Source organism: Rhinolophus hipposideros, assembly GCF_964194185.1.
Source record: "Rhinolophus hipposideros genome assembly, chromosome: 15".
Taxonomy (NCBI): domain Eukaryota; kingdom Metazoa; phylum Chordata; class Mammalia; order Chiroptera; family Rhinolophidae; genus Rhinolophus; species Rhinolophus hipposideros.
The window spans coordinates 3,963,439-3,985,954 of record NC_138061.1 but is presented as its reverse complement, the minus strand read 5'-3'; the positions used below and the strand labels follow the sequence as shown (position 1 = coordinate 3,985,954).

Below are 22,516 nucleotides of genomic sequence, written 5' to 3'. Positions count from 1 at the left end.
ATGTTATATATCTTTCTTTATTTTATAAATACAATATTTCCCTTTTTGGAAAATATTAGGTATTTTTAAAAACATTTCTTATCTTGCATTTTCTCTTGTTTCCTTTAAATTTCCTTTTTTCCCCCTTTTTTTTTGGCAGGGGTTTTTATATGTCATGATAAAATATTGTTACTGCAGACTTCTCTTTCATTTTCTTTTTTTCTTTTTGGGTTCTGCCTTTATAAATATCTCTTACTTATTTTCATTGCATCTCTGAGTTGTCTATTTATATTTAAGAGTTAGGCACTAAAAAGTCCATAAATGTTCTTTGTGTTATTGGGTATTGTCAGCTCTGGGCTGTAGTGAATTGCTCTTGGCTGGGCTGTCTTTATTAGGAAACCATGATGTCTGTATATCTAGGTTGTTTACCTTGAGCTGAGCAGATTCCCCAGAGAACAGTCTTTCACTCGTTTGTCTAGAGCAGGGGTGTCCAAACTTTTTTCAATGGTTTTCACCAAGGGCCATATGCGGTAAAATACACACACAGCCAGGCCCACTCACTTTAGGTGAAGTACATATTGCCTCACCTGGTTTATTTAAGTAAACTAAATGTTTTTTGGAATTTGCTGTGGGCCAATTAAAAATGGATTGCGGGCCGTAGTTTGGACACCCCTGGTCTAGATGGTAAAGACATGTCTAACAGTGTTCTGGGAGTTTTGTCGAAGGAGTTCCACGGCTCTCAGCATTGAGTATAATAGTTGTTCAACTTTTGTGTTCAGAAGAGAATCCCTTAATGCCTGATTCCCTTAGCCAGGAGACCCTCTGCTTTACCGTCTTCTTAGACACACCTATAGTCTGCCCAAGCCAAAGCAGTGTGGACACGGGAAGTGGGGAGGGCATGTCGGATTGAACGCATTCTCAAGCTTCCCGTTATCGTCCTTTTCTTAGTGTCACCTGCATCACGTTAAAAAATCACTGATTCGACGAATACCTGAGTCTGTGGAGGGCCTGTTACTACATTGCCATTTTAATGGGCACCTTTCTCAGATCTACTTAGTCAGTTGCTCATCAATAAAACACTGATGCTGTCATCTTCTCTCCTATTCTTTTGTTCTTATGTGTTTATCTCAGCTGGGTTTAAGGAGAGACCAAAAGCATATGCATGTGTCCACTTCCTTGGTGCTCTTAAAGCTCTTTGTCTCCCAATCATCATATCATGTCCCCAAAAGGAGTATGATCAAAGGGGTCTGATCACACGTCCCAACTCCCAGTGCTGTACCAATTCTTGTGATCTGGGTTTTCTTGAGAGCCCAGGTCACCTGCTTTGCCTTGTGGGAGGCAAGCTGTGCCTAAACGATTGACAGCTACCGGAGATTCATCTCAAGTGGCACTTCCTAAAGGAAAGGAAAGGAGCATTGACAGGGCAGCAAATGCCCCAGACACAGGGCAGCTTTGTCCTCCAAACGGGGCTGATTTCAGGAGGCAAGGATGTTCCTCAGTTGCTTTGTATTCAAAAATGTTGGGGCCATCTCAGAAACACTAGTTATTCAAGCAGAAAGCACCTTCCTGATGTTTTCCTCCATTGTAAGTTTCAGCAGCGTCTCTTCACACTCAGCGGCCCTGAATCAATTTATTCATGTGAATGCCCATTGAGGTGCAAGCACAGCAGAGGCTTCCTGGAGAACTTCCATGCCCTGGAGAGAAAACGGGAGCCATGGCGGGCAGGCTCTCCCAGAACTCTGGGCTGGGACTTGGGGGACACACATGGACAGGGGTGCAGGTAGGGCACTTCCTTTTTTAAAGGACTAGTGACAAAGGGTTTGACATTTGTTTCCCTGCTTTAACCTCAGAAGTCCTAAGAAGGAAATCTATTGTAGAAAACGTAAATAATCTATCTGCAGGGGTTGTTTGGATAGGTCCACTTTATTTTTGTAAGGATTCCTTTTGTAGTTGTCTCTGAAACAAGGTACCTGGGGCATTCAGAGAAATAATGTTATGCTTCTTAAGTGTTTAAACAAGTAAAACAAACTCTTGGTTCCTTTTGAGGCCTCTGGCCATCTATGTCACAGCGATGCAGTTTAGAAAGACAATGTTTTTGAAGGACATTTTTAATGGCAAACTTTAAATTAAGTCCATCGCTGGTAGTTTAATGACAATGCCTGTGTGTCATTGTCCTTTTCCAACTTAACGAGAATAAAAGGCCATGGCCAGACCAATTAGTAACATATGATGAGACGTGATGACATTTTTACTTCAGAACTTTTCTGATATAAAAGGGTCACCCGAGAGGATTAGGCAGAGAGTGTGAGAAATTTGCCAATAAAACCACAGATCTGCAGAGATTTTGGAAAGTCCAAAATGAATTGGTAAAAGATTGCATTTTTCCACAAAGAGAAGTGTTGAGTTTGTTTATGCTTTTTTTTTTAAAGTTTATACTTGCCTGTGTGATACTAATCTGGGGTATTTTTTTTTCCTACTCTGCAGCTCATTAAAATTCAATCTTATTCTAGTTCTGTCAATTTTTACGATACGTGTGTTTTGGTGTTATCCAGTTCTATCTGCCAAGGTAAGAGTTCTGCCTCTATTTTTGCTACTTGACTGGATAGCTAGAATTATAGAGTGTGTAAATTCAAAATAATCTCAATGAGGATGTGATAGAAAAGTAATTTTCTTTATTATTATTATTATTTATTATTAAATCTTTCAATGAGAAAAGTACAAGTAACTTTTTTGGTAACTTTTTCAGATGCAGAATGTAGGTAAAATATCATATCTCAATAAAATATCACATAAAATATTAATTTATATATTTATTCAAGAATATTGATTGAGCTCCTAAATATATTCATTAAACTGTTCGAGACATCCAGAAAAATGAATGTCTTTCCTTGGAATTTTAAATACTATTTCTACATGATATTTCAGTTCTTTTATGTCAATGCTTTGTTTACAATTTTAAAGTAGTTTTTGTCACTTAGTGTTTGGTGCTTTCACTTTGCTGCACTGAAACTTAACCTAGCACACTGTAATTACTGAAATCAATGTAATTTATGAGCCTAAGTATAGGACAATGAGATGCCACATAAATCCTAAATAATAAATATATGTCCAAACATAATGATCTAGTTATGTATTTTATTGGTGTTCTCACTAATCTTTGCATCTGTCATTTTTCTATTTCGTGTTTACTTAATCTAGCTTCTTTTTCCCCCATTTTACTCCTATGAGCGCTCAACACTAATTTAGTCGCTGATTTCTTAAGACACCACATTGATCCAGTTGATGAGTCACGATCCATAAATTGGTGTGTTTTGTCAACTGTCTTACTAATGACTTTCCATTCGTTCCCTGGAGATCCCTTCATGACATTTCTGTGGAACAAGAGACACTTATGTGCAGGTTTTGTTTTTTTGTTGTTTTGTTTATTTTTTAGTTAAGAATGTCCTTCTAATTACTTATGAGATCTTCTTGTCCATAAATGAAATGTTTCTTCCTTCCTGCATTTTCCATATTTCTATTTTTGCATCTGACAATGTTGTTCTTGTTATAACCTCGTCAATGTGACTGTTTAGGGTGATTTTGCAGACAAAGGAGGTATTCCTTTTGTAATACTTGTGAACTCTATGAAGTCCATCAACCAGGCAAGTAACTGTATAGTATAATTCTGTTAACTCGTCGCTCTGCCAAGGACTCCCTCCAATGATTAGCAAAGGGCATCAGCTTCCTTTTAGGAACATATTCAGAATCTCACAACCAGAACTGATGTGTTTCTTTCACAACATAAAGGTGGCTTCATGAGTATTTCTGGAAAGAACTGGAATGCTTCCCTTCCTGAAATGACTCATAGGCCCCTCCTTCCTGGGGATTTAAAATAGATGGCATTATTTCATGCTTAGATTTCTTCTGTTAACACAGGAAAAACACATAGTGGGTGTTCAAATAAGCGTTTTTCATTGGTTTTCCCATGATCAATATTTCTGACATTCTTTTTGACTATTCTCAGATCCCCCTACCCCCAAAAGCCCCCCCCTTTCCCCCCAGAAGCCAGTGAAAATGATTTTCCTGGGAGTTCTGACTGCCGGAACCTTCAGTAAGCCACACAGTCACGGGTGAAAAATGTCAGGGATCATTTTATGCATTCTGCCCCCATGTCAACTTCCAAAGTCACCCATAATCCAACTTGCTTTCCTGCACCAGGAAAGGAAAATGTACAATTTTTACTTCGTAGTATGTTTCTTGATTTATAATAGAAGTGTTCAGCCCCCTTTTCCTCTTGTAGTTCTCATAGAGTTGAAAAACAGGGGCTTGGAGTCAGATGCCTCAACTCTAACCCCTCTTCACCTACAAGCCATTTGATTTCTTCATTCAAAGGAAATTATAACTGAGGAAGTAATAGTACCTACTTCGTATAGCTTTTGGAGGGGATAAGATGAAATGACACACATGGAACACGGAGCATAAAGGTTATTGATAACTCTTTGCTCCTGTTATTGGTAAAATGTGTAGCTGTGCTTCCTCTGAAACCAGGAAGGAAAGGACATATGACAAGTGTTGAAAATTCTTGCACTATTCCTGGATCAGGTCCACCTCGTGGACTTGCCAGCCCTGTTTCTTAGGACATGTCCTTTTGCTTTTGTTTTTGTTTCTTCATCTACAAAGTATGGGATTGACCTGTAGCTTCTTGATGGCCAACTTGAGCTTTACGATTCCAGACCTCTTTGTTTCACGACAAAGCGCCCCTCACTATCCTGCTTCATCCAGGATGTCAAGCCACTCATGAAGAATTGAACCAAAGTCAAAAGACAAAGATGCCAGCGTTTAAGTAGCAAGACGTCCTATGGAGAACCATGGCAATGGCCCAGGACAGGCCCAGCAGGAAAATGGTTCCAACGAAAACCTGAATTTTGGTTGTCACGGGTTGTTTTTCTCAGTGAAATTTAAAAACTGTTCCCAGGACTAATCAGTGCCACTTGAAAGAGTCTTTATAAAGTGATAGCAACAAGATAACTATGTGCAGTGTATGAAGCAAATGCTCAATAGCAGCAGTTACATAAGTAGTGTAAAAATTAGACAAGGGGGCTGATAGTTCCAAATAGTATTTTGTATTTAGATAAAGTATATATTATGTTTTAGCAAAATTTGCCCCTTAAAAAGATTGGCTATCTTAGATTTATTGCCATACGATTTTGAAAATTGTTACTACTGAAATAAGCTTTTAACCCTAAAGCTGTATTCTTTCTCTCCCCCACCCCCATCTGAATTGCCAGGTGTCTGCAAAGCCTGAATACTTTCTCATCCTGCTGAGCAGCTGTCCAACCAGAATGGACAGGAGCGAGGGACTAGATTTTCTAAAGCCAGTTTTGGAGAAGTCGTTTATGAAAAGGTCCTTTCGCAATGGAGTTGGAACAGGGATGAAAAAAACTTCCCTTCAAAGAGCAAAATCATGAATAAGATGAATAAGTGTGCAAAGGACTCTGGGAATTAATCTCAGAGTTGGTAGAATGTGACTAATGTGCTAAAATTCAGTCATATCTTTATCATTACGTTATTGGTCTGCTTTCAAGCTTAAATATGTTTTCTGCCCTAGCTCGTAAATTGAGTTAAAAAAAATGTAAACTTTTCTCAAACCTCCACTGTGAGAGAATAAACTATTTATGTGATCAGTTTGAAATTTTCCTGGGTAGAAATGGATACATTTACTCTGATCTTAAATTGACCAGAAAGTATGAGTATTTTTACTATAATGGCAATGATATGATGTCATTTCTGCCTATAACACTTTAATATCATAATACTGAGTTTTTTTCTTTTAAATATAGTTTCCTGAAATGACTTAAAAAGCCAATTCTTTTGAGATGTGCTTTTTCAGTTTCTAAGACAGTCTTGTGAAATTAACCGAAGTTAAGATTCGTGGCACACAAATAGAATCAGGAAACGGTGATGGGATGAATCTTTTCTCAGTCCATCCGTTGATACCAGAAGCGAACATTAGCAGAGCCTTCAAATGGAACTCTTGCCGCCCCTGTCCATCAGATAGACGTGAATTGCTGTTTTTGTCTCGGAAATGTCACTTTTTCGGAAATGTCACCTTTTAAAATCTTAAACCAGAATTATTGCCAGGAACAACAATGACAACAGAAAGACTACTGGTTACCCTGTGGTGGTGGTGGGGTGGGGGGCGGGCTTTGAGGAACCAGTTCCCCAAACTGTGATGATTAACCCCACTCCCACCCCCTCCAGGAAAGACCTGACACCCCTTCCATTAAAACTCCTGATACTCCTTTTTAAAGTGGTAATGCTACATTGGTTGATGTGTTATTCTTTCAAAAGCATAACATTAATTAAAGGTGTATGTGCATGTTTGATCTGTAACATGCGAAGGGCATTCCAACCAAGAAAATCGTTGTTTTCCACCTGACTCTGTGTGTGTAGACACATGGCTGTTTCCCTGACAGTCTTCTGCCAGCTTGTCCACAGTTTATTGGGAGCACTTTCCATCACCCCCACTAAGCCTGAGGGTGCTGCAGAGCCTGTGAGCAGGCAGGAAGTCACTGAGAGATGAATGAATGCCTTCGCTGCATTTCCAGGTGCCGGGAGGAGACCCGTCTCCGAGTGGAGTTCGGAGGCTTGGCATTAATGGGGGAGATGGAGCGAGCTCCCAATAAACTGTAGGAAATCTGACAGAAGATTGTCAGGGAAATTGGCATTTTTCTTATCTGCCAAGCGTTAGTGGCAGGACAGCTAATTAGAAAGCCCAATAGACATTATTTACTCCTGCAAAGTCGAAACAGTTACTGCATTAATAAGCGCATGGGAAAAGTGGTGGCGATTGGGTGTCTCCTGAAGGGAAAAGAATTGTTAGTGCAGAGGAATCTTCTTCATCTTCTATTTGCATTCATATAGCCTGTTGGAATAAAACCCCCAAAACACAATTGAAAAAATTATCTTCTCGTTTCTGAATCTAGAATATCATTCTAACCTCAAAGGGGAAAAGGCCCATGAAAAAAGTATTTGCACTCTAAAAACTATAGTGGAGGAAACGCTGGCAGGTGGGGAAATTTGCTTTCCGAGGCACAATTTTCTGCTTGGGACACGAGCTTCTGCTGTTGACCTCAGACTCGGACTGAAACTTACCCCATGGGCTCTCCTACATCACGGGCTTCGCAGGCCTTCAGACCTGGACTGGACCTGTGCTCCCGGCTCCCCGGGGTCTGGGCTTCTCCGCCTCCATAACTGCGTGCTCCAATTGCTTATAATCTCTCTCTCTCCATGTACATCCTATTGGTTCTGTCTTCTCTGGCGAACCCTGACTAATACAGGGTATTTGTTTCCTATTGCCACATAAGAAATTACCAGAAACCCAGTGGTAAAACAACACCCATTTGTTATCTCCTTCCAGACATAACTGGGTCCTTTAGACTGCAATGCAAGAGCTGCTGGGCTGCAGCCAAATCTCAGGACTGAGCCAGGGCAGGCTCGGCTTCCACACTCACATAACTGTTGGCAGAATTCAGTTCTCTGTACCTGAAGGCTTGAGTGTTTCCATTTCTTGCTGGCTTTTGGCGGGAACCCATCCTCCGTTTTAGAGGCCATCACTGGTTCTTGCCATGTGGGGTTACCACCACAGTTGCCATCTTCATCAAAACCTGGAAGGGGAGAATCTTTCAGCAGACAAATGTTGCAATCGTATGAAGCATAATTATGCAAGTGACATCCCATCACCTTTGCCCTGTTCCATTGGCTGAAAGCAAGTCACAGGTTCTGTCCACACTCATGGGGAGGGGTTTACACAAAGGCGTGACCCTCAGGAGTGGGGAGTGATGGGGGCCACTTTAGAGTCCGTCCACCACAGAATGTACCATGACTACCTTGGCTATGAGAGAGCCATCAGTCTCCAGACCAGAGCCCTAAGAAGGAGTAGGAAACACACAAAGTGAGATGGACCCTATATGGGCAACAGCTGCAAGAAAGGCTCTGCAAGGTCCCTTAGCAGCAAGTTTACACACATCAGGCAGGCTTCTTGTCTCTCATGTGTCTGGCCTGTACCCCCATGTCCTGTGGAACAACCTTGCAGCTGAGACTCAGACTTTAGGGCTTAAACATATAATACAAATTAAGTTATTGGAGTCCTACCATATGTCAGGCACTGCTGAGGAGTTTTCATGTGTGAGCTCATTCAGTCCCCACAACTTCCTGAAACACAGCGTAACATATCTCTAAGGTAGATGCTCCTATTAGCCCCATTTTACAGGTAAAGCATTAGGTACAGAGAGGTTAAGTAACCTGCCCAGGGTCACACAGCTTGTAAGCAATAGAGCCAAGAGAGGAACCCCGCTACTCTGACTCCAGAGGTGAAGAGATTCCTCACCTCAGCATCTGAAACCCTTAAACTCAAGAAAGACACCAGTTCTTGGGGTGGTTCAGGCATTTTGGAATGGCACTGGCTGCTTAGGAAGAGCTGGCTGCAGCTAGAGGATTGAGAAGACATTGTAGAGAGTCACTAAAGAAAAAAGGCCAAAAGGACGGTGAGAGGAAATGAAGACGTATCAGAAAATTCCAAGATATGTTGTCCCTGGTAAAATGTGCTCTCATGGGAGAGAACAAAGAAGCAATTAGCAAATGACTGGATCCAGTCCAAAAAGGAAATTCTGCCATCGTAGAGGAGCTGCCTACTTACTTGGTGAACATGGACGTGATATTATACAGTAACCTTTCTGTAAATGGGGAGGGACAGTGCGTTTCCGCCTACCAGTAAGATGCAGGGGGAGACAGCCTACGGGGAGCTTGTAGCTCTCGTCTGTCTGCACATGGTGGGACTGCTCACATCCTAGGGCAAGCAGGTTAGTAATTATCAAAGTTAACTGTGGTCACTGCCAAAGGATGACATTAGCTAGAGTCCGGTTTCCTGCCACCATGATGGAAACCTACCAGGTACATACAAAAATTATGGGTTAAGGTTCTCTTAGAGCCTTTAGGAAACGAGACCTGCAGCTCAGAACTGATGTGTTGTGTTCTCTGTGCAGGCTTCTCTGGGCTCTGGTAACCCAGGCATGTGTGTGGCCCAGTCACTTCCAAGGGGTCTTGTATTGCTAGACATTTGTAAGCACAGGCTTTGTAGTTAGACATAGCTAAACTCAAATAGCATTCCACTCAACAAGCCCTGGGACGGTGGCCCTTTCTAAGCCTCGATTTCCTCCTCTGTAAGCTGGATCCCATACTGAGAGCCGTGGTGAGAGATAAGTGAAATCACACACCTTGTGCACTTACCACACTGCTCAGTCTCATGAGTGCTCTGTCAATGGTGACCAGCTACAGCAGGAGAGTTACAAACACCCACTTTAAGATTGCATAGGCCATTGGCTCTACGCCTATAACTCACACGTACACAGGAAGTCAGGATTGGAAAGGATTGGAGGTAGCTATTATTTATTGATGACGGAAATACTGATTGCATATCATTCCCAGTTGGTTGATAAGCTAACATAGATACTGTTCGGCTGCGTCCAAGGGAAAACGTCTATGTTTTTAGGAATGGTGTGGCCAATACCGTAGATGAATTGAAGCACATGGAGAGACTGGTTTTAAGACAAGCACATATGACAACGCACATGCATATCACTGCAGCAACCAGCCCAGGAGGTCAGTCTCTGCAGCAACTTGCCCAGAATGGTCAGGACCTGTCAACAACCGCATTTCTCTCTCTCTCTCCTTCTTCCTCTCTCTCTGTTTTTTCCCATTCGTTTGGTGGTTTTGTTGTTGTTTTTGGCCCCTGCTGCCAACTCAGAACCAACAGAGTAAGCTAAATGTGCTCCCGAAGCAGCCACAGAAGACACCCCCTTCTAACTTGCCCCTGTCCAGCTTCCCCAGGCCACCAGCCTCCAATCAGGACAAACCTGATATCTCCCCTTTTCCCGCTGCCAACCTTTCCTGCCCCTCCATCTGCCTCTGAGTCTCAGCCAGACTCAAGTGATGGTGGCTGAGCCGCTTGTTAGAGCAGCTCTGCACAAGAAGCCTGTTCATTCTCATTTGGGGGGTGGTCTTTACCAATTTCCACCATGCTGATACACTCAAGGTAGCCCACATCAAGAGAAACAACACAAGAGCTCTATAATATCTGATTGAAAGTCAAAAAGTTTTTTTAAACAAAGACACTTTTATTCGTTTGTCTTACTATAAATTGAAAAATCAGAAATTCAGAAAATTTAGGCAAAGAAAGCACAAGAAACAAAAATATGACCCTACTCTACTCTCACTACCCATAGGTCACCACAGCCAATGTTTTCCAGTATCTATGTGGTATGGATGGGAACACATGCATGCACATGCATATTTTTATATAAACGGGATCACACAAGTCTCATTTTAAAATCTCTTTTCTCAATTTCACCGTCTGCATAGACGTAGCTTTCCATGTCTGCGAATGTTGAAATATACCCCTGTTTAAAATCTGTATAGTGTTCAGTGGTATGCATATATCACAATTAGTTAAACCATCTTCTATTAATGGACATTCAGAGCATTCAATATTGTGTTAATGGGGGAAATGCTACCATATATACTTCTAGACATTCATCCAATTGCTTCGTAATGATAAAATGCTAGAAGTGGGAAAGCTGATCTATAACTACACAATGAAAATCTCAGCATCTATTGCTAAACTGCCCTCCAGAAAAATCAGATCGCCACAGGAACACTGGGCTTTGTTTATTTTTCAGGCTTACCAGTTGATCAGAAGCAATTTCACTTTTTAATTTTTTATTACTGATAAGGGTAAACACATGCATAGATTTGCATGTCTGTCTGTCTATTACACACACATTTGGAATTAGTTTACGAATTGCCTTTTCATGTACTTGGCCATTCCTCAATGCGATATCTTTTCTTATTGATGTGAACACTTTGTTATGTAATAAGCTATTAAGCATTTTTGTCATATTTTGTAATTACCTGTTGTTTTATTTGTATTCAGCTTGAAAATATCTTTCATTTTTCTCCTTCACAGTTTCTGGCTATTGGGTCACGGGAAAGAAAACATGTTTCCATTTCAAGATAACAAAAGGTTTTAAGGTTTTATTTAAATCTTTGATTCAGGACATCATCTCTTGCAGAGTTCAATTATATCCTCAAGTGTATTTTCAGAAAGATACATTAATCCTCTTTGCAAATTTAGAATGACTTCTCGTATAAATAACAGCTCGCTGAGTATACCATTTTGAGGCTAGCTTTTTTCTGTCCAAATTTTGTAGACACTTGATCGCTCCATTCTCCCCTTGAATCTTATGTTGCTGAGAAGTTCTAGCCAGTCTTGTATTATTTTACTTAGAAGTCACTTGTTTCTTCTTATTGAGTGTTTGTTAGATTCTTTGAGTTTCAGTAATCTTACCAGGATAAATCTCAGCATTTATCATTCTCTACTAATTTTCCAGGTAATGGTACTTCCTTGAAAGTTCTCTTCTCTTACATCCGTTTTACAATTTCCTTCTACAAACTCACTCTCTAATTCACGGAATTCAGTATCGTATCATCTCTGAGGTCTATCATATTTGGAACACTCAGTCTGAATTCCCCGGGACACAGAATACGATAAAACTTGACTGGAGCTCATTGCGGGTGTGGGGGAGTGGCTGCAATGCTAGGACAGCAAGGATGAAAGAAAAATGGAAGTGACAAAAAGGAGGAAGGAAAACCAAGACACAGTCATGTATTACGAGCTGGCATTACCATCATCAGAAAGCACAGCTGGTATCTGTGGAGACATGAAACACTGGATCGCAGCAAGTTCATTGCAGAGGGGGTATAAATCATGTCTACCAGCCTATGGTCAAATCCATCTGCTTGTTCCTTCCCATCAAAGTCTGCTCCCTGGAGGCACACACTGCTTCACGTATGTGGGATGTGTTGCCCAGACCTCCAGGCAGCTGCCTGGGAGGCTGTGTGACTGGTCCCATCATGGGAAGCTTCATCCAGCTGAAAGTGGTAGGAGGAGCAGGGACCCTGGTCCAGTCTGCTTGGATGTACATGCAGACAGCCCGTGGTATTCGAAGCGGCTGAGGGTGGGTCTGGGCCCAGGTGTTTGGGTTGGCTGCTCTGTTAAGGGCAGAGCTGCCTGGCAGCGCGGCTGCTGGCTGTCAGCACCCCTGGCTGGAGCTCCCCAGGTGGCCCCATGTGTGCAGGTCAGAAACTGGAGGCTTATCTGCTGCATCCAATACAATCATTTTCTCCATCATTCTTTTGTTTCTTTGTCTGTTGTCTCTATATAAGCTGTGACTTTCCAGTCCTGTCCTGAATGTTATTAAATTGGTTTTCTGCAGTATCGATTCTGATAATTGCCGCTTCTGAAACATATTTAATTTCGGCAATGATACTGTTTTTCTCTTCATTATCTTTATTTAGGCCTGCCAGATCTATTTTAATCTCATTCTGTTCATTTCTTTTGTTGTTTTTTTTAAATCTTTTGTTCTTTTTACTCTCTCTAAGAACGTGAAGAAATTCCCTGACTTACTTGATTTCTCAAAATGACCTCGTTGAGACTTCTTGCTGTCTTTCTCTTTTAAAAAATAAAATTTCAGAATAGTCATACATTTTGAATGCTTACTATGCCAAGTATTTTGGCAAGCATTTAGCATGTTATCTCTTAATTCTTACAGCAAAAGTGTGACATTGGTAGTATTAATCTCAATGAGGCATAGAGATTAATTAAATTGCCCAAGGTCACACCACTAAAACACAGAGGACCCAAGGCTTAAGCCAGCCGTGCCTGACTCCAAGCCCTGTTCCCATTTATTGAGTGCCCCGTACCTGTGAGCTGTCACTTAGGGTGCCTTCCCTAGTAGGCTGGGTTTTAAACTTGTTTCGTTATCGAATTAGCTGCAGCATCTTGACTAAGGTTTGCACTGCGTGTTCCTCTCCGTGGCAGATTCAATTACGTTCTCTCCAGCTCTGAGTGTCTTCGCTCTATTTCCTCCATAGTCTGGTGACGTTTGCAGCCTTGACCTGCACTTCCAGGGTGGGTTGCTACTTGTCCAGGATTGAAGCAGGGAGGTTGCAATCTCAGTTCCTTGTCTGCTAAAAAGAAATTGTAAAACCCAGACACAAAGGCCAGGCTTTCTCTCCCCCACCTTTTTTTGATTGGGTAGCAGAGTTCAATGAACCTCTGATAACTGGAAACAGGGAAAACAATGAGAATTTTGCCCCTCAGAGATCAAAGCATGGGACAAATCTTTGGTGTAGACTCTTTCTTTGTTCTCAGAAGGGTCACCTCAGGAAACCCACTTGACCAGAGGTATATGTCCTCAGCATAGCCTCAGACCCTGGCTAAATAAATGCAAGTCCCAGGGCAAAACCTTCAAACAGGGTAAAGGGCACCGTGCAATAACACAAATGCAGTCCTTCTGCAGATTAAAACAAACTCTTTTCAAATCCTTTTAATGGACAGTTTCCTCTGCTTTTTAAGAGATGGCATTTGAGGCTGCTGGCCATGTGGGTGGGGTTGGAGCTGACGAGATGGGCTCTCCTTTAGTAAAGGAAGACGCCTGGTTTTCAGCCTGAAGTCCAGAATTTGGACTTCATTTCCAGACATTGACGGGGTATCATGAAGTGACTCAGTCATGATGTCCTTATGTTTTCTCCAGGCTTGTGTAGTGGACATTGGCTGTCTGTCACCATTGCTTCTTCTGGTAACAGTAACAGAAGATTATGCTCTGGGGACCCACACACCCTTACTCTGGGCGCTGTGGTCCCAGGGGGATTGGCCTCAGGTCCAAGGGTGGCCAGTCAGCCCAGTTGGTTCTCCCCACAGGAATGGGTAAAGGGATCAGCAGACAAAGCCCAGACCTTTGCTGAACCTGCCTGTAAGTAAAATTATCTTTCTTCTTTGGCCGTGGAGCTGGGGGCACAGGTACTATTGATGAGGGAAGACTTGGAACGGTGGTGAGTGACACAGGGACATGGGGAGGTGCCAGGCCCTGAGGACACGGCCCTGTGGTCCATCATGCTCGCAGCAGCGTCCCTTGATGTGAGCCAACACAGTCCCGTTCTGCTGAAACAGCTTGGAGCCAAGATTTCTGCAGCTTGCAGCAAACGCTTCTCCCACCCTGCGGACCTCTGCGGCCCGGATTTCTGAGCAAGGACTTCATTGTTCTTTATTACCACTGAAGTCAGATGTCAGCCCTTCCGCCAAGGTCTTGGTTTCTACTCTATAACTTTGATATCCTCTAATAACTCGCCCATAGCATTTCATTTGCCCCAGGAACCTGCCTCAGGGTGTTGTTTCGCTAGAAGTATTACATAAAGCTTTCCAGAAGCAAAATTAATATAAACTTATCCTCTTCCTTGGTGGAAGACTTCCTTCCCTCGCTTCCACGTAAATGCTAATATACTCCCAGGCCGAGAATAGATAGGAGAGGCCTCTGAATTACCCTCTATCTCAAATGGGCACTCAGTGTCTGCCTCCTATAAATTCGAAGCAGTGAGGAGGAATAATATAAAGCCAGTGCCATCCCCCGTTAGAAACTCCTGCCAATGAGCATTAAAAAACGTAATATAACAGAGGAGCAGGAGAAGGAGGAGGTGGAGGAGGGTTTAAAAATCCTTTTGTTTTATTTTGTGGACATAACCATAAAAAATAATGGCTTCCCTTTGGATGAGGCTTTTTCCCTTTTATTTCTCAAAGAGAGTCCACATCCATGTCTGAATTGACATAGGTGGAAAAGACATTGTGGTTTCCATTTTATAGTGGATGAAACTGAGATGTATAGGAATAAGGACATGTAACTAATTATTAACCTACGATTTTCCAGTCGTCCACCTCTGTGGGTTCTCACGCTAAGCACTGTCTCTGTTTTCTGATTTCAAGAGGCCATTCGTGTGTTGTATTTCAAAAACAGTGTGCATGAACTAAGAACACGGAGTCTCCTGTCCAGGATTCCAGAAGTTTCCAATTTATATACGCACTTGGCAAGGAGCCAGCACTGATTGCTGTTGATGTTATGATTTCATTCGTAACTCCTAAAATTAATAAATTTGTAAAGGTGACATTCAATATTTTAGAAGTTTTGGAAGGTTTAAATGATTATTCAATTCATTGTCTCTTTAAGGCTATCATTCAGAAGCTACAAATGGTATCGGGTAGGCGGGACAGACATTGGCAAGATGACAGTTAAAGTACAGCTGTATTTTAATTGTGAAATAGAAACAGCTATGTTACTGCAGATCACGTGTGGGCAGGCGAATCCCCCTGAGCTCCTGGCCTCAGATCAATGGGCTAAATCAGGTGGGGCCAGAATGCACTGGCTTCCATCCTGACTCTGTCACGATCGTGGGCTCTGCCCCACAGACCAGAGGCAGCCCTAGCTCCCCATTTACCAGCCGGTGACCTCAGGCACATTGCTTATTTCTCTAACATCTAGTTCCTTATTCAGTAAAATGTCCTTAATAACAGTGACTCTTTTACAGAGTTATAAGCATTAAATGAGGTAATACACACACAACTCAGTACGAGGCCTGGTATCCATTGAGTCCTCACCGAACGTCACTGTTATTTTAGCATCACGCTTAGCATAGCTCCACCAATATCATCGTCACCAAAACTAGGTTAGGTTTCTCTTTTAGGGGATCTAGTTGTCCACTTTCCTGAGGTTCACCGCAGTGTAGTGCCCTGACTCCAGAGGTCCAGGACCCTGCTTGTCTGCCATGATGGAGAGCTATGCTTTGCATATCATGCCTCAAACGTGGCACACAGGAGTCGGAATAAAATATAAGAAGAAATGTGATTGTTTTACACCAACATTGTGTATTATGTCATTCGAGCCAAATGACTCAGTCACCCTACAAACCAGTAAGACATTTAGAGGGTCACATGGGTATATTCCCATGTATAGACCTAATTCTCAGTGGCTTCACATAGGACCCCAAGACTGCAAAGCCCAAGAGGAAATTCAGAACTAGTATCAGGATCCTGGACATCAAAGGGTACATATTACTTGGAGCTAATCCCAGGACTAAATCTGAAGCCTTCATTTGCCGTGGTCCTACTGATGAATGCCTTCTTGTAATGATTAAATAGACATATTGAAAAAACAAACAAAAACCCAAAAAACAAACACAAAAAATACCACAGCTATAGTTTGGAAAACGACAGGGGTCTTGCTGTTAAGAGATCCCTCCATCTGGATATTTCCACAAAGAACATACTGCTGAAAAGTACTGCTAAACGCTCTTAAACTCCAAAATATAATTTGACTTACAAGAAAGTCTTTCTACTTGGTAAAAATGATCTGGGACAGATATTGGAACAAAATATACTAACAATTAAGCAAAATAGATTTTAAAAATCTGTTCCATTCCCCCTCCTGCCTCTCCTCCGTAGTAAGGCATCAGTTGCCAGAAAGAAGAAAAGTAATTATGAAATTTAAATGACATATTTTTTTAAAATCATAAGGGTTTAGAATTCTCATAGTACAGTGGTTGTGTGGGATGTCTATTTATTTTCAGCTAAATTTTCTTTGTTTAAATTATGTGCACAAGTTTCCTTTTCTACATTCAATTTTAGGATGGCACTCAAGTTTGCAGAAAATATTTACACATAGAAAACTAAGTATATATTGCATTACTATTAACCCCAAATCCTGGGACACTTAGAGCAATTCATTGTGAGTATAAAATCTAAAATTCTAACTCTGTGAAACTGCAGACACAGCCCTCTGAGCTGTGTTAGTTCTTTGTTTGTTTGTTTGTTTTTGGTTGTAATATAATTGGTTTGGGGATTTGATGCAGGAGAAACCACTAATACATCAAAACATAATAATTCTGGTTTCTTGGGATATAGGCACACTCGTATAACAAGTTTTTCATATTACTGGGCATCAAGAAAACACTTGGCTTACTGCATGGCAATCTGATCCTTGGTGAAGGAAGGCACGTGATAATCTGTCAATGTACAAGGGTCTGTGTGTGCCTCTTCTGCTACATATCACAGGATTTAAGGAAAAAGAAGGAAAGAAAGGGTGTAACCCGGGCTCCACGCAGCTGCCACTGAGGAACAGGCTTGTTGAAATACCGTGTTTCCCCGAAAATAAGACCTAGCCAGACAATCAGCTCTAATGCGTCTTTTGGAGCAAAAATTAATATAAGACCCGGTCTTATTTTACTATAAGACCGGGTCTTATAATATAATATAACATAATATAATGTAATGTAATATAATGTAATGTAATGTAATGTAATATAATACCGGGTCTTATATTAATTTTGCTCCAAAAGACACAGTAGAGCTGATTGTCCAGCTAGGTCTTATTTTGGGGGAAACATGGTAGTGCATGAGCTAAGTTAGTGAGCAGTAAATCCGGAGAGGAACAAGGCGACGGGTCACCCTCAGTTGGGATCATGCTCCAAAACAAAACTTGCTTGTAAGCTTCCCCGCAGGATGGCATGACCCCTTGTGGCTGCTGATTTCCCTCACCCCTGCTGGCTCAGAGAGACATGCCCTGTGTATTTCCAAGTAGCTTCAATGCTGGCAGACTCCTTTTCTTTCTTCCCCCCGTCTTCACTCTATTGTTCGATGCTGCTCCAAGCGAGCCCCAGGAAAAGAGCAACACAGGACGGGCACGCAGGCCTCTGGAGATGCGTTTGGCTTTATGTGCTGGAGGCAGGAGGAACCACGGGAAATCAGTAACACCTGCTTCTGAGGAAAGCTAGCTGGCATTTGCTGGGTGGGGTGGGAGTGCTGGTTAGGACTCCTTTGGTGGCAGGTAATAAGAAGCCAACCCCGACGAGCTTTAGGAATAGAGGGGTGCGTTACAAGGATGTGGAGTGTGGCTGGACCTCAGAGGCACTGGAACCAGGGCTCAGTGTCCGTCAGGCTGTCTGGATAGCTGTCTGCCATTCTGTCTGTTAGCTTCATTCTTCTCTCACACTATCGAAGGGCTCTCCTTACTCAGTTGGACATGGTGCCACCTTGAGCTCACCTACCAGTTTCAGCCACTCAGGAGGAGGTGGCCTTCCCTGGGTCAATCAGCTGTGGCCAGGGCATCATGTAATCAGTTGACGGCCTGAGTAGCACTAAAAGGTGAAAGAAGGCGAAGTTCTCTCTCTTTCTCTTCTTAGGCTGGGATGTGCATTCTTCCTGCCCTCAGACATCTGAGTTCCTGGTTCTCAGGCCTTCTGACTCAGACTGAATTACACCACTGGCTTTCCTGGGTCTCCCGCATGCAGAAGGCAGGCTGTGGGTCTTTGAGGCATCCATAACTGCCTAAGCCAATTCCTGTAGTAAATCTCCTCATATTTATCTATCATCTATCTGTCTGTCTGTCTGTCTGTCTATCTATCTATCTAAATATCCATCCCATTGGTTCTGTTTCTCTGCAGAACCCTGACTAATACAGAATGTTTTCAGGCAGAAAAGGAAGCATCCTGGGTTGCTTGTCTCAGAGAATATGTCTTTCCCTGGATTCCTGGCCATGTGCAATAGTGGACAGAGTGGGCATGAGTAGATACTTCCACGGGGTGACTGGAAAATCCTCAGGCAATTCCACAACTAAATATACCCGCAGAGCCCACCTAAGGGTGCACTTACAAGTATTTCTACGTTTCAATATAGTGCTCTTATTTCTTGCTAGGTGCAAGCTGTCTGCCAGTTTTCCAGCCAAATGCAACAATAGAGCTGTTGCAATTGATTTGTTTCATATACGATATTCTCCATTCTTATTTTATGTCCTTAATAATAAGTATGCCCAAACATGCTTTTTTTTTTTTTAGTTTATTATGCTATATATTTTTTTAATCAAGGAATTAAAATGTTTTATTGAAGTTAACTCTGGAAAATATTTTCTCAACAAAGTTTTTAAATATTATTATAATTCTGATTTCCATGTTTATTATACACAGAATGAAATATTTTTGTTTTTTTTAATTTATTAAAGTATTAAGAATTATATGCTTCCAGTGATAAAATAAATAAGCCACAGAGATACTGTACAGCACAGTGAGTAAAGTGAATAATACTGTAATAACTTTCTACGGTGACAGATGATTACAACACTCATTGGGATCGCATTATAAGGTACATAAATGTTGCATCACTATGTTGCACACCTGAAACTAATGTAATATTGTATGTCGGCTATAGCAAACATGGTTCTTATATATACATAAATATTCTAACAGTTTTTAATAGCAGTCAAATCTAAATGTAGTACATAAAATGTTTAAGTTAAATGATTATAATTATATGTTATAAAAGAATATGTTACTTTCTTCCATTATGTACCCATTAGAATTTGGGGGAGAAGATAAGATTTGTGAAGTGGTGGAATTTTCATGTTCCATGTGAAAAATAACTAATGTGTCAAGAAGACCAGTGGTGTTTCCGTTGCAAGTTGATGGAACTAAAACCTAATTCCCTCCGCTCCCATTCAAAAGGTGGCATTCAAAAGGATTATTTTATTTATTTATTTATTTTTTGGTGAATTTTTTGAGACATTAGTGGGATCATTCATTATGCCACAGAAGAGAACCTCAGAAGAGAATGCAAAGTGACCACAAACACATTTGAGGACAAGCCAGTCAGAAGAACACAGGTCAGGCCAAAAGTAAATGATTAGTTTAAAAATGATCACTATACTGTATGCTCCATTAGAACAGTCCCTGTGGACAGAGTCTATTTTTCTTACTTCCTGTTGCAATTCGTGTACTTACCACAGTGATCAGAAAATAACGAACACTTACTGATTAAATGAATGAATTATTTACTTACACTTTGCTTTATTTTTAAGAACTGACCAGCTAGGAATAAACAGAGCTAAAAAAAAAAAATAAATAAAATAAAAAGACCTAAGGAATCACGATGTATCATAAACTCCACTTAAGCACAAATTAAAAATTAATATGATTGTTAATAAAAGAGAGGGGTCATTTCCATTTATATTTGATAGTGGCTTAACAGAGCACTGGATGATGTGAGGAAGACATTGGTTAGCTATCTTTCATCTTCACGGAAAACAGACAAGAGAGAATGAGTTAAACATTAACATGTGATAACTGAGGTAGACATAAGAAAGTAACACCTGATGTCAATGATTTTTAAAACCTTTATCAGGGAAATGTTAGTTGGCTTTCCAGTTAAAAGTGGAAGATGGAACACATGTGTCTATGTTTATATCCTCCAGCAACTGCTCTAAAATCATAACAAAGGAATTTTCAAAACAGGCATAAACCTACAAGGTTAAGGAGAATGAGAGACAGCAATCAAATTTGGGAAGCTGAAAAGGATAGTTGGCCTAGCAGACACTAAAAAACTTAATCCTAAACTAGCAGTGGGAAAAATTTAGGTGAAGTTGATTATACCACATAATCCTCAAAAGGCCTAATAATTAGTGGCACTGGATACCTCTGGAAGTAGGTTAAAGTGGATTGACTACGATAAGGAACATTTTTAGCAGTCCATTTAAGAACAAACCAGACCTCCAATTTCCTCTTTCATTCTAGCTGACCACCTCTCACTTACCACCCTGCATGGTCCAAGACCAGAAATTTATTCTTTGGCAAGGATCAAAGAAAATGTCTCTGGGTTGGAGGAACTAGGCGTGATTGAATACCGGGGTACTTTACTGAGAACTTAGGAGTCAGGTGAATGTGGACATTCTGGATGCAGAGAACCTCCCTCAATCCTCTGCTGTCATCAGCAATTACCAGGGTGAGCCTCACCCTCCATTCAGAAGACTAGCAGACACTTCCCTTGGTTGTTTGGGCAAAAGGAATGTACAAGGTGTTAACATGGGAGGTTTCCCGACTAAGTAGCCAGATTATCCTGCAGTAGGGCTCACAGAAGACAACCTCCTTCTATGCGGTTAGAGCTGCCAGTCAGCTATGCGGTGATCGCTACTTAATGGGAGCAGACAACCAAAGATTAAGAGACAACCAAGGAAAGCCTCTCGTGTGGAGAATAATCACCAACACTTACAAACAGGAAAAAGCAACTTGGAGGAAATAGAACTAGAACTATGCAGGAAGAGGAAAACAATGTCAAAAACCAAAGCAAACCCAGCAACAGAACCTATCAGTAATGTCCTTACAGAGATAAGAGAATATAATGAAATCACAAAACAAGAACTGGATGCTATAAAAGGAAAAAACAATGAACATTCAAAGAACAACAACAAATATTATTGGGAATGAAAAATACAGCAAAGGAATACGTCATCAAAATGGCGGCGTGAGATGAGCCTCTGGAAAGCTCTCCTGGAATTTACAACTAATCAAACAACTATAACTCCACAAAGGATTCCCTGCACAGCAGACAGGCAGCACAAAGTGGCCCACTACTAAATTCACCTCCAGGTGGGTGAATCGCGTGAGCGGGGGAGGAGGGAGAGGAGAAGTGCAGAGACGGAGCTGCGCGGGCGCAGGACACATACCTAGCTCAGTGCTCTGAGCTCGCTGCTCCCGGATCTTCCGCAGCTGCGGGAGAGGGAAGAACTCGGACTGCTAGGGCTCCACTTATGGCTCACAGGGCTGAGGGGCAGCATACCCAACACTCATGGCAGAGACCTCGGAGCAAAGACTGAGGGAAGAAGGCTGAAAACAGTGGTTTAAGCCCTCACTGCGGAGCAGAGAACAGCCTTAGGCACTGAGACTAGCTGCCCCCTCCCTACCCTCCCAGAGCTCGCCCCACCCCCACCTGCCCGGTGCTAGAAGCGATAAAGTAGCAGTGTCAGATCAAAAGAACAGAATATTTGCTGTTCTGAGAACTGTGGACCGCAGACACAGATTCACAGCCCAACTAGTTCCGACAAGGGGGAGGGAGCTGTGGAAGTGGGACCGGCTGTGGTGGTGGTCGCAGCCATTGCTCTGGGCCACCTCTCACAACTCACTCCACCCCTGGCCCCACCTATCTGGGTGGATCCCTGCAGGAGTAAAGAGAACTGCTGAAACATACGGGCTCTGAATCTGATGCAGGAAGAGCTTTGGAACTTCAAAAGCTCTCCGCACCCCCACAGGGACGTGGTGCCCTATGACCCAGTCAAACTGTTAACAGCGGAGAAGCCTGCCTTCCAGGGAATCCCCCGATTATGTGAGAAGCTGGAATAGTGCAGAGAAAATGTAACACTACGGTGTGAGAGAGAATAAAAGGCTGCAGTCGGAAAGAAAATAAAATATTCTACCAACACCTACTGGAAAACAAAAGAAAGACCTCTTTCTATCAACCTATTGCAGAATCCACTCCTGTAGATGTCTAGGAAGAGAAATAATAAATTGTTAATCGCCATGAATAACCAAGATAACAAGACAGCTCAGGAAGAAAATTTAAAGTCTCCAGAAAATTACTTAAAGACAGGCAATGTGTGACTTAAATGACAGAGAATTCAAGATTGCAGTTTTTAAAAAACAATGAGATGCAAGAAAACACAGACAGGCAGTTTAATGGACTCAGAAACACAATCAAAGAACAAAATGAACATTTTGCCAGAGATTGAAATTTTAAAAAAGAACCAAATAGAATTTCTGGAGGTTAAGAACTCAATGAAAGAAATGAAGAATGAAA

General features: G+C 41.8%; 1 protein-coding gene across 1 annotated transcript; it reads left to right on the top strand.

Moving 5' to 3' along the window:
- Positions 1 to 504: 504 nt before the first annotated feature.
- On the top strand, positions 505 to 5,426 carry NPS (neuropeptide S; the record flags this gene model as incomplete). The annotated part of the gene is made up of 3 exons (XM_081074565.1): positions 505 to 509; positions 2,464 to 2,545; positions 5,247 to 5,426. 3 exons carry the CDS (start codon positions 505 to 507, stop codon positions 5,424 to 5,426), a joined length of 267 nt encoding a protein of 88 aa, XP_080930691.1.
- Positions 5,427 to 22,516: the final 17,090 nt, after the last annotated feature.